Source organism: Triticum dicoccoides, chromosome 5A (assembly GCF_002162155.2).
Source record: "Triticum dicoccoides isolate Atlit2015 ecotype Zavitan chromosome 5A, WEW_v2.0, whole genome shotgun sequence".
Taxonomy (NCBI): domain Eukaryota; kingdom Viridiplantae; phylum Streptophyta; class Magnoliopsida; order Poales; family Poaceae; genus Triticum; species Triticum dicoccoides.
The window spans coordinates 183,885,977-183,898,516 of record NC_041388.1 but is presented as its reverse complement, the minus strand read 5'-3'; the positions used below and the strand labels follow the sequence as shown (position 1 = coordinate 183,898,516).

The window sequence follows — 12,540 nt, the reverse complement described above, 5'->3', positions numbered from 1 at the left end:
CGCTCCGCCGCCGCCCCTCGTCGCCGGATCCGCCGCCCCCTCACCGGCCGGCCTCTCCACCTCCAACTCCGGCCGGCCATCCTCGTCGTGCGTGCGTGCTACAGTGTCGGTGAACAGTGCTCGCCCCGATCCAGATCTAAGATTCAAACGAACGGTTGACTTTCTCCTCCCGAAACCCTAATTTTTATGTGATCTTTGACCTGCTGTAACTTTGCATGCATAGCTCCGATTTGGGCATATAGTATATCATAATGTTCGCCTCGATGAGTACATCATTTCATTCCATTGCATCATTTCCATTTGAGTTCGTCTTGATGCCCGAAATGCTGTTAGAAGAGGGCTTCGTGAGTTAATTGTCAGATCTGCTAGTTCATCTTAGACTTTTGTCATTTTTGCCATGATTATTGTGTGCATGATATGCCTGTGAGTCCTTCATATGTTTTGTTAAGGATTTTTTCTTCTTTCCAGAGGTGTAACCCATGCATTTTTGGAATGTGTGTGGTGACTTGTGCAAGCTTGTAAAGTGAGGCACCCGGTAAATCTGTTTTCAGGGACTTAGTAGTTTTCACTAAGTCTGGGATTATTTAGTTCATGATGCCATGTGTTCATGTTGTTTCCGAGTGATCCGTGCCTCTTTTGAGGATGATCAGTTAGGAGTTTTGTTAATGTTGTAGTGATCTATCCATCCATGTCTTTTCTTGCAATTATGGAGCACCCTAGCTTGAGTCAATCGAGCTCTACTTTTGCTTCGTTGTGAATCTGGGCAGATTGTCAACTCATTTGCGATTTTGCCGATGTTGTTGTGGTTGATCCGTGCATGCTATGCCATTGTTCTTGCCATTTCTAGCTAGAATTTTGTGCCTTCTTAATGGATGTATGCTTGCCTTGCCATGACTTGCACCGTGGTGAGTGCATCGAGCTCGTTTACGTGCCTTCGTGAGTTATATTTCAGCATGTCTCGGTTTTCACTAAGTCTGAAAACTGATTGTGTTTTAGCTATGTTCGTGTGCCCGTTAGTATATTTTGTGAACCCTTTTGGCCCCAGGTCACTTTGGGTCTTTTGTTAAGCTTGTTGAGTAGCTCCGTGCCATGTTCTTACTTGTCTTAATCAGGTCATGTATCATGTTGTTTTGCTGCTCCGAAGAGGGCTCCGTGATCTGAAATTTCAGACAAGTGTTAATTTCACTAAGTCTGAAATCTGTTTTGCATTTGCGTTTTTGCCATGCTTGTTTGAACCTCATAATGGATGAATTGGCCGTAGCTCAGTGCTAGACTTTTGTTAAGCATCTTGTGTGCATCCCTGCCATGTATTTTCTTGTCATGTTTGGTGGCTGTAGCATGTTCATTTTATTGCATTTAGATGCCTACTTGCTGTAAATCGCAGACCGGTGTCATTCTTAAATCGCTTGCCATTTCCAAACCGTAACTCCGATTCCGGCGTTCTTTATATTGTTTTCAAGCGATTTCATCCCCTCTTTCCAGTGGCACACTTGGTTTTCCAAGTTGAGGCCAGGTTCATGCATTTCCTATCATATCTTGCATTTTGCATCCCGCATCGCATCCCGCATAGCATATCATCTTTGCATCTTATTGCTTGAGTTTGCACGTGGTTGATTGTATCCTTGTTGCTTGTTTGTCTTGTTTGGGTAGAGCCGGGAGACGAGTTTGCTAATGAGGAGCCCGTTGAGTTTGCTCTTGAGGTTCCAGTCAACTCTGACAACTGTGCAGGCAAGATGATCATACCCTCGAAATCACTACTATCTTTGCTATGCTAGTTTGCTCGCTCTTTTGCTATGCCAATGCTACGATGCCTACCTTTTGCTTGCCAGCCTCCCAATTGCCATGTCAAACCTTTAACCCACCTTGTCCTAGCAAACCGTTGATTGGCTATGTTACCGCTTTGCTCAGCCCCTCTTATAGCGTTGCTAGTTGCAGGTGAAGATTGGAGGTCATTCCTTGTTGGGACATCATTTATTTACTTGTTGGGATATCATTAAATTGCCATGTTATCTTAATGCATCTATATACTTGGTGAAGGTTGGAAGGCTCGGCCTCTCGCCTAGTGTTTTGTTCCACTCTTGCCGCCCTAGTTTCTGTCATATCGGTGTTATGTTCCCGGATTTTTGCGTTCCTTACGCGGTTGGGTTATAATGGGAACCCCTTGACTGTCCGCCTTGAATAAAACTCCTCCAGCAGTGCCCAACCTTGGTTTTACCATTTGCCACCTAGCCTTTTCCCTTGGGTTTCGCGGACTCAAGGGTCATCTTATTTTACCCCCCCGGGCCAGTGCTCCTCTGAGTGTTGGTCCAACCTAGAGCACCGTGCGGGGCCGTCCCTCGGCAACTTGGGTTACGTTGGCTCCCGTACGCTTAGCTTATCCGATGTGCCTTGAGAACGAGATATGTGCAGCTCCTATCGGGATTTGTCGGCACAACGGGTGGTGTTGCTGGACTTGTTTTACCATTGTCGGAGTTGTCTTGAATTACCAAGATACCGAGTCTGATCGGAACGTCTTGGGAGGAGGTCTATTCCTTCGTTGACCGTGAGAGCTTGTCATGGGCTAAGTTGGGACTCCCCTGCCGGGATTGAACTTTCGAAAGCCGTGCCCGCGGTTATGGGCAGATGGGAATTTGTTAATGTCCGGTTGTAGATAACTTGAACCTTAATTAATTAAAATGAATCAACTGAGTGTGTTACCGTGATGGCCTCTTCTCGGCGGAGTCCGGGAAGTGGACACGGTGTTGGAGTAATGTTTGCGCAGGTTGCTCTCTAGTTTCTCGCTCGTGCTTTGCCTCCTCTTCTCGCTCTCTTTTGCGAATAAGATAGCCACTGTATATGCTAGTCGCTTGCTGTAGCTCCACATATACATTTGCCTTACCCTTCCTATAAGCTTAAATAGTCTTGATCGCGAGGGTGCGAGATTGCTGAGTCCCTGTGGCTCACAGATACTATAACTCCAGATGCAGGTCCAGGTGATTCCGCTCCAGGTGACACATACGAGCTCAAGTGGGAGTTCGACGAGGACTCTCAGTGTTACTACGTGTCTTTTCCCGATGATCAGTAGTGGTGCCTAGTTGGGGTTCGATTCAGGGCCTTGTCGCATGTTGGGTTTTCTTCTATTTTGGCGCCGTAGTCGGGCCATGAGTGTTTGTATGATGGATGTTATTTATGTACTTTGATGTGACGTGGCGAGTGTAAGCCAACTATGTATCTCCCCTTTTATTCTATATATTGCATGGGATGTTTGTGATGATTGCCTAGCTTGCGACATTGCTTTCAATGCGGTTATGACTCTAAGTCGTGCCTCGACACGTGGGAGCTATAGCCGCATCGAGGGTGTTACAAGATGTGAGTTCCTGTTAGTTTGGTGGTGGGACCCGCATGTCACCTACATGTTAGTTCGGTGGTGGGACCCGCGTGTCATGTAGGTATAAAGAGGTGGTGGTTCCGGTCCTGTAATTGGATAGGCGGTGTAGTTGAACTTCTGGTCAACATGTTCATGCGTGGGACCCATCCGTCAGTGGTAGATTTAAATCAAGTGTTATGCAGACACATAAGTGAAAATTGACACATGAGCATGACATATAAGCAATAATTGACACATGAGCATGACACATAGGCAAAACTGATGAGGTGGCGCTTAATCATAGCAATGCACCACAATTTACAAGGCTATGACCATTTATATTGGTCGTGATCAGCTAGAAATAAGGCACCGGACCAGTGTTGTCTGCTTTACGACCATTTCGTGTAAGGAAATTGCGAACTTTCTGATCAAAATGGTCGTTATGGTTTACGGTTTGGAGCCCCTCGAACAGCTTTTGACCAATTGGTCTCAAATGGTCATAGATTTACGACCAATTCTTTCAGGGTCACTGACAGAAGGTCACAAGTTGACATATTTCTTGTAGTGACACCACACTGGAGTAGGATATTACACCACAACGGTGGCCCGAACCAGTATAAATCTTGTGTCTCGTGTTCTTTGAGTCCATCGAAGCTAGGCCGTGAGACAGCCAAGTGCGCAAGCTAGAGAGGGGGGGGGGAGATCTTCGTGCGCACCCCAGTGTTCAGACCTCAAGGGTTTTGCCGGAACCCGAAATCCGACATTTGGTGCGCCAGGTAGGGGTCCGCCAGAATCTTCCTTCCGCCAGTCGATCTACCGACACTCCGCAGCTCCAATGCCTGGCGACCCGAGGGCCAACACCGACCGGTAGGGACCCTGGCCGGCTCGGGCGGCCCCACCTGCCCAAGAAGACCTCAACCCTGCGCTCCAGGCAGCGCACGCACCGCCAAGCACAGTAGGGCACGGGCGGCGCGGTCAACCGCCATCCACCCTTACCCCACGCCAAGTACGGGCAGCTGCAAGGGCTTCAAGCCACGCGTGCAAACATGAGGGCCACGCTCACGGTGGCTCGCGAGCTACTGCGATGGCGGCTGATGGAGAGCGGCCGGCATGCACTACTGGAACGGGTCGCCGAGCTACTAGACGTCGTGGCCTCGGGAGTGCCTCCCTTCTGCTCCCTGCTCACACCTCAGGCCGCGGCCGGATCGCATGGCGGGCCTCACCGCGCCCGCGCGCCCTTGGGCGCGCCTCAGAGCTCCATCAACATTGGCGTGGCCAACTGCACCAGATGCCCAATCGCACCCTCGCCACCTCCAACGAGCGCAGGTACGAGCTAGAGGATACCTCGAGCTGGGAGGAGGAGGCACTGGAAACTAGGGCCTTCCAGGAGCCTCTCAGAAGCCTCACCAACCATGCCCGCAACAACAGCTAGAGGTTACCACTAATCTCTCAGGAGCAAGCTTACGCTAACCATGGGTCGCAGGAGGATCAGGTCACGGTGGCGGACGGCGGTCCCAGCTTGGCGGCCTCCCTTCCGCCAGGGGACGCACTGGGGGCTGCCGGGGAGGAGCCGGGAGCAAGGCCCCTCCCTGCATCACACGGAGCAAGACAGCCCAGAGGTAGGCCCTCTGCCGGGAAGGTGGCGGCGAGCCTTCCCCCGGCAGAGGACCCATGGTCGCCGAGGGCACCGCTGGCGTCCCCTTTGCCCCCAGGTGTCGTCCTAGTTACCGGTCGCCCCCAGTGGTGGTCGAGGGTGGCGCAAGGCGGGCCCCTCGTCTGATGATATGAAGTAAGGCTCGCGCTTGTGAAGATCTCCGCTCGTGAAACTCTCAAGTAATAATGACTGGGGCTGTACACGCCCCGGAGTCTCAGGAGTGCAGCCCTCGGGCCTCGGGGGCTCCCTCCCACGACTAGTGGCAGCACATACACTACTAGGAAAAGGGCTATAGATGATATGGACACTAATGGCGCACCAGATATGGGTGCGCCATTAGTGGCCATATTACTAATGGCGCACTTAGTGTGTGGTGCGCCATTAGTAGTTTTGTCCTGGCCCCACACCCCTCCCCAGACTTACCAATGGCGCACCAGGGGGAAAGTGCGCCATTACTAGTTTTAACTAGTAATGGCGCACCAGTAAGAGATGCGCCATTGCTATCTATACGTATGGCGCACCCCCTACCGGTGCGCCATTGCTATCACCCCTTATCCCCTCCCTCTAGTCACGTTCTCTCCCCTCCCCTTCCTCCTGACACAGCCACTCGCCTCTCCTCCGGCTCTGACCCAACGCCGCCGCCGATCTCCTCTTCCGCATCACCTCTCCGGCGGCCTCCTCTCCCCATCCACGCCGCGCCGGTGACCTCCCTATCCTCTCCTCTGTCTGCCTGGTCGGGCCGAGACCCTAGCCCGATGCCATGGCGACCATGGCAGCAGGAGGAGCCCGGTCATGGCGGCCTCCTCTCCCTGCAGCGCTGCCGCACCTCACCTTCTCTTCTCTTCTCTCCTCTTCTCTCCTAGTAGAGGAGAGGAGGGGAGGGAAGGGAAGGCCTTCTCCGGCGAGCTTCCAGGGAGGTGAGGAGTGCCCAGATCCAGATCCACGGCGCATCGTCCCGTCGTCGACCTGGGCCGCGACCATCCATCCAGGGCCGACAGAAGCCAGGACGGAGATGCCAGAAACCCTAGCCTAGCCTAGCCATGGAGGTACAACGCCTCAACCTCCGGGCGACAGACGACGGCTGCAGGCCATCTCCGGTGACGGATCTCCGACCCCGACCATGGTGCGTGTGGCTGCAGGCCATCTTCTTCATCTCCCCTCCCGTCCCCTCATTGGTTTGTTTTATGTGCAGGGCAGGCTGCTGCTGCTGGAGGCGCACGTCGCCTGCCTCCGCATCGCCACCCCCGTCGACCAGCTCCCCCGCATCGACGCGCAGATCGCCGCGCGCGCCCCGCCGCCCGTGCCCCCCGCCGCCGCGCCCGCCGGCGGCGAGGAGCTCGACCTCTTCATGGTGAGCTGCTACCACCACCAGGCCTCCTCGCCTCACGCTCACGCCGCGTACGGACGCCCCGCGCCGGCTGGGCCGGGCTGCCCCGCGCGTGCTCTATGTTATGTGTAGTAGATTGACGCGGCGTGCGTGCGTGTGTGGTTCGAAAATTTGGGGATTGGATGGGATTTGGCGATGAAATTGCCCCGCTCGTGTTGGGACTGGGATTGGGATTTCAAACAGGCTAAGCCAGGTTACCTTTTTCTTCCAACGCACACAACATGTTTGATTGGTTGCGCACGAGCTCACATGGGATTATTAGCACTCACTAACCTCCGCCAGTGGATTTGGTTAAAGTTAGCTTCTTCAACTATGAGTATTATGCTAGTTCATCCCTTGATTGCTACCCATCCCACCTCCAAATAATTTACTGCGTGCTCTAGGCTCTAGCTGTGAGCAACTTTGTTTCCTCAACCACAAGCGCCTCACCTCTGCGATAGAGACAAAAGCAAACCCCAAAAAACAACTACAAGTGTCCCTTTGCTAGGCAAGCAGGGGCTCCTTCCTTTGCCTGGAAATGGCAATTCTCCTTGTGTAAAGGTTATTATCGACCACCTGCCTTTTTCTCTATATATGTGTTCTAAAGGTTCTGTTTTCCTTGTTGCAGACACACTATGTGCTGCTCCTCTGTTCCTTCAAGGAACAGCTCCAGCAGCATGTGCGCGTCCACGCCATGGAGGCGGTGATGGCCTGGTGGGAGCTCGAGCAAACTCTGCAGAGTCTTACAAGTACCATACATCATCTTAACTTCATCAGTTCAGCAGCAAGATAAGTGCTTCTTAAATTCTCTAGGAAGAGGGTTTTACAATCTCTACACTACATGCTTATTAAGAGGTTGATAGTCACAGTAAGTATCATGCTACATGAGGGGCGCCGTTTCATAGGATCTCAACCACAGGGGAATTCTTTTTTAAAAGAAGGGATCCATTGCTTCTGCTCTCTGCATCCAGCGAGTACAAACATAACACAAATACTACCTCTGTACCAGAATATAAGAACTGCAAAAATGTCTTATATTTTGTTTTTCAACTCAACTAGAAAGAGCTCGATGACTGGCCATTTTCCTGTATTATTGCGCGTCGTGACAGAAAATATAGGTCATAATTCACACCCTTGTAGGTCCTATGAGATACTAGGTCCACCTTTATAGTAGTACCGGTTCCTTCTTATATATTATTATTAGTTACAAGAGTTGCAGACTTTGAGCTGTTGGACCTGGCTTCAAAGCTGTACCTTTTGAGATTTCAGTTCGGTGTATGTGGCAGTTATTCATGAACCTTGTGTTGCACCAACCATGCAACTGAACTGACAGTACCTTGCGTTCATAATCTTAGCTAAGCTGTCCTGATAAAGTCTCTCTTAATATGTCTACTGCAATTAGCTTCCACACGGAACAGTCACGGACTATATAATCGGGAACCATCACACAAGGGTTACCCTTTCAGATACTTTATGTTGCTTGTCAAAATGACATATAATCCATATAGGAAAAGAAGCCCCTTGCGTAGTGCAAAAAAAGTGTTGCATATTGAATAATGCTTCATCGTCAAAATGAACTGACATGGCTACAAAATTTCTAGTGGAATTGTACTTTACTTGAATTTAATTCATGGATATTGATTGTCTGCATATAGTACTGTTTTTAGTTCCTTTTGCTACGTCACATTTTCCACCATTCTGCCTATAGGCATCACGAGGCACACACCTATGAGAAAACCATGCCAATATCCAGTCACACTGGAAACTGGTGTCGCTGTGAAAACCAAAGGGAGTGATTTTTCTTTTTTTTGTTGACAATAGAACTTTGCATAATCTGTTTGTATGTGTAATCATCAATCAGTTTACGGTGAGAGGCATATGCTTGAACATGGAAGTTTGCCTTCAGATAATAATGAGAATTGTGTCAGAAAAAAAATAGAGCAAGATTAAGCCTGGATAGGCTTAGTTATATATTGTACTGAAAAAAAACTAGAGCAAGAATAAGTACCTGCCAAGGCAAGACGCAATATAAATGTGACCAAGATAAGTTGGAGATTGGCCAGTTCTGAGTTTTGCTAATATCGATTCTTCCTATAGGGGCATCTGCTGGTGAAGGCACCGGGGCAACTATGTCCGATGACGAAGACAATCCGGTCGACAGTGAGAGCAACATGTTTGACGGGAATGATGTGTCAGATGGCATGGGCTTCGGAATGCTAACCGAGGGTGAGAGATCCTTGGTCGAGCGCGTGAGGCAAGAGCTGAAGCATGAGCTTAAACAGGTAAAACTCGCTGCCTTCCATTCTATCAGCTGCCACTATGTTGGTGTCCAAACTAAACTGTAAACAAAATTATTTTCCTGACTTTGCAGGGGTATAGAGAAAAGCTTGTGGACATCAGGGAGGAGATACTGCGGAAGCAAAGAGCCGGAAAGCTCCCAGGGGACACGGCGTCTACCCTGAAAGCTTGGTGGCAAGCCCACGCCAAATGGCCGTACCCAACTGTATGTGACAGACATCCCGCATATACCGTCATCGCCAGCAACTTTGTCACCATTTTACATGCAATTCTTGTTGTGCTACTGATGAGCATCGCTGGTGGGTATTGCTAGGAGGAGGACAAGGCGCGGCTGGTGCAGGAGACGGGGCTGCAGCTGAAGCAGATCAACAACTGGTTCATCAACCAGCGCAAGCGGAACTGGCACAGCAACCCTACCTCGTCCTCGTCAGACAAGAGCAAGAGAAAAAGGTACGGCGATCGGCCCAAAAACAATCCTTTCATCACATGCTTGAAATCGCTCAGGTTTTCATTCCCTCTCTTTCATTCTCAAAAAAAAGGAACAATGCAGGTGAGGGCAACGCCGAGCAGTCCTGGTAGGGTGGGTGCGGTCGGTCGGAGAGCGAAGAACGAAGAACGAATGCCCCATATATGTACATAGCGCTTCCATCTTGTCGATGATTAGTGTTGAACCTCATATGTCCTCTGCAATTCATTTCCATTATAATCTTACTCATACAATATTCACACCATGTAATTCTGGAAAAGACAGTATTGACATGTTATAAAAAATGACAATATTGACATGTTATAAATAGTTTGTTTGTATTTCTGTTTATTTTGTTACATTTTGCAGGGATAAAGTGAAGAAAAAGAAGAAAAGATTACTAGAAGATTAGTTTTAGGATTTTCTTTTATTTCCTTGCAATTTTCCTTTTATTGGATACTTGTAAAGACATTGTAATATTCTTACTATAATAAAAAATATGATTCTATTTCATTTTTTGTTTTTAAATTATTTTCCTTATAGGTTGTTTTCTGTAAAATTGGATTTTTTTTGTTTTCCAAATACATTACCAGTGGCGCATTTAAGCCCTTATTAGTGGCGCACCTTCCTTTATTACTAGTGGTGCACCTATAAGGTTATTAGTGGCGCACCTAGAGGGAATATCAGTGGAGCACCGAATGGTATACTAATGGCGCACTGCTAGGTGCGCCATTAGTATACCAGATACTAATGGCGCACCAGTGGTGCGCCATTAGTAAAAATTACTAATGGCGTGCTAGTAATGGCGCCCCACTGATGCGCCATTAATGGCCATATTAGGTGCGCCATTAGTAGGGGTTTTTCTAGTAGTGATAGCTCCATGCTGTAAGAAGACAAGAAGACTAGACTAGGTGTCGGACGTGGTCATTTGCTTTCAATCTCTCTTTTTGTAGCCCTGTTTTCTGGCATTGGATTTAAGTTGAAGCTGAATTTTCGTTGATAAGCGTGGGGGTGTCTTTTCTCGTTCATGCGATTTCTTGCGATTTGGCTCCTTGCCCTGGTTCGGGGTTCACCCTAGCTGCCTTCCCTCCCTTGAGAGCTCCTCGCGAGCGGGGGCTGGGCACGGCGTGCGCGGGCCGCGCACACGTCCTTCCATGGCTAAATGCTCGCTTCTCGCGAGGCCCTCTCGGGCAGATCGGCAGGCTCCTCCGGAACTCAAGACCGTGTGGCCCGGTTCGGAACCGGCCCGGACAAAGGTAAAACTACAACGGTAGGCTCATGACGGGACTCGCGGATTTATGAAAACACATCTTTAGCCTAGCCTAAAGAACAAAAGCAATAATCTGTTTACATGAGGGTTTTCCCCTCCCAAAATGCTCTCACAACCTTCAAGGCCATGCCTGAGCTTTCATATGCAGGGTCAGCAACAAAGAAGCGAGGGTTCAATCGGACATGTCGCTCACCACGTCCTCCGGGTCGCCCTCAGACGCATCGCTTGCATCGCTGTCACCATCGCCGACGTCTCCGTCATCATCACCAGCGTCGTCGCTGCCATCACCGGCGCCGCCCTCGCCGTCGTGCACCACATCGCCTCCATCTGCAACGACCACCACCGCGTCATCCTCAGAGGTGAAGGCCCTGACTAGGGCATGCACATTGTCCTCAACCCAACGCGCCAGGTCATACCGGGTGGCCTAGGGCACTGGAGCAATGGAGGCGTCGAAGTCAAGGTTGGGGTAGGTGTTTTGGAGATGGCTGAAGACACGGGAGAACGCACGCTTGAGCAGGCCGTGGCTCCTCTCCTCGACAAGCACGCGAGCCCTCTCGGACCGATTCTCCAAGCGTGTCACCATGTCAGTGAAGAAAAGGAGGTGACTGGCGTAGTCGTCCGAGTGGGGATGAGGCGCATTCTCGCCACAAACGGCGCCCAACATTGCTTTGGCTCTGGTCCTAAGGTTTTGAAGCATGGCGGCATGCTCGCGCTCCAGCGTCCGCCGCCGGAGTGCTTCCGCCCTGCCCTACTGCGTGGAGGATTCGGCATCGGCAACCCGCTATTGAAGAGAAGACAGCTCGGCATGTGCGGAAACCAGCTCGGCTTGCACTAAAGACAATGCGACTACATCGGCTTTCTCGCGACATTCGGCTTTGTCCAGCCCTGACCTGAGGGCCTTGGTCCTGCCCACAGCCACGGCTTCCACAAGCTTCAACTTCAGGTCGTACCTGCCCACAAGGTCCGCGCGAGCCTCGGCCGCTCGGTGATCGACTTCCTCCTGGGCCTTGGCCTCGCGTGCACCGACGGCGTCCTAAGATTGGGCAACTTGGCGCTCCCTCGTCTCCAACCGCTCGAGCTCAAGGCTGCGCTCTGTGGCTTCCAGCACCACCGCCTCCTCGCGCCTCAGGATCTCTTCGTCCTCAACAGGCGTCCCCCTCATTGACGCTAAGGCGGCCTTGTGTGCCTCCATCTGCTGCTCCAGGGAAGCACTCCAGGCTTGGAGCTCCCACGCGTGCTTCTCTGCGATCTCGCGATGTCGATCATCTTCCCGAGCTTCTTCCAAAGCACGGGCACAAGCTTCGCGCAAGGTCGTGAGAGACGCCGTGGCCTTCACATTATCAAGCTCACGTTGGTGGCGCCCGAGGTTGATGGCCACCTTCAGCTTATGCCACTCCTCCGCCAGCCGGAGACCCTCAGCCTCGAGGCGCGCGTCTACATCCGCGAGCTCCCCGCCAAGCCGGTTCATCGCGCCCATCGCCTCCCGGAAAAGCTCGTGGCGGACAACGCTCCTTTCATGCGCAGCTTTGAGCGTGCAGCCGACTTTGTCTTCCACAGCAGGGGCCGTCGACGGGACCTGAAGCGTCTCGCCCCTTTCCTGCCGGGGACTGGGGGCTGGCACCCCTCCGGACGCTGACTGGGCCTCAGCAGGAGCCCGGTTGGGATGAGGCTCACCGCTCAAAGAAGGGACCAAGACCGAAGCTATCCAGTCACCGTCCATAACCAGAGGAGGAGACCTTGGCACGCTCGTCACACCCCGACGAGGCCGCAAAGAAGAGGCAGCAGGAGCGCGGGCTCAAGGCGCCAAGCCGGCGCACTTGTCTCACCCGCCGACCCTGTGACGGGGGTAGCATGCCGGCTTTGGACGCTCAGGGCCAGCGGAAGACTCGAGGCAGGAGGAGGTTGCGTCACCGGGGGCTTCATGGCCTTGGTAGATGGGATCCTGGAGAACCACCGCCAGGAAGGGAAGCGACACTCGAGGAATTACAGAGATAAGGTACTTACTCATCTACGGCAATGTACTTCCTATGTTTCAACGGTCGGACGGCGCCACTGTTGTAGCTCGGAGAACCCTTCCTCTTTCGTAGCACCGCAAAGTCCACGCGAAACCGGCCCAAGCGTTGCACGTGGCGACCAGCGC

At 51.6% G+C, this 12,540-nt stretch overlaps 1 protein-coding gene across 1 annotated transcript; it reads left to right on the top strand.

Moving 5' to 3' along the window:
* Positions 1-6,051: 6,051 nt before the first annotated feature.
* LOC119300682 (homeobox protein knotted-1-like 11) lies at positions 6,052-9,481 on the top strand. Its single transcript, XM_037577582.1, has 7 exons — positions 6,052-6,123; positions 6,193-6,351; positions 6,995-7,115; positions 8,464-8,648; positions 8,738-8,869; positions 8,978-9,114; positions 9,204-9,481. The coding sequence occupies exons 1-7, from the start codon at positions 6,121-6,123 to the stop codon at positions 9,241-9,243; spliced, it is 777 nt and encodes a 258-aa protein (XP_037433479.1). The 5' UTR covers positions 6,052-6,120; the 3' UTR covers positions 9,244-9,481.
* The last annotated feature ends 3,059 nt before the right edge of the window (positions 9,482-12,540 follow it).

What these genes read in the sequence shown, in the direction of transcription:
- LOC119300682 (XM_037577582.1), top strand. An exon ending in CCAAATGGCCGTACCCAACT is followed by an intron (nt 8,870 to 8,977) that starts GTATGTGACAGA and finishes GGGTATTGCTAG; the next exon opens with GAGGAGGACAAGGCGCGGCT. An exon ending in GACAAGAGCAAGAGAAAAAG is followed by an intron (nt 9,115 to 9,203) that starts GTACGGCGATCG and finishes CTCAAAAAAAAG; the next exon opens with GAACAATGCAGGTGAGGGCA.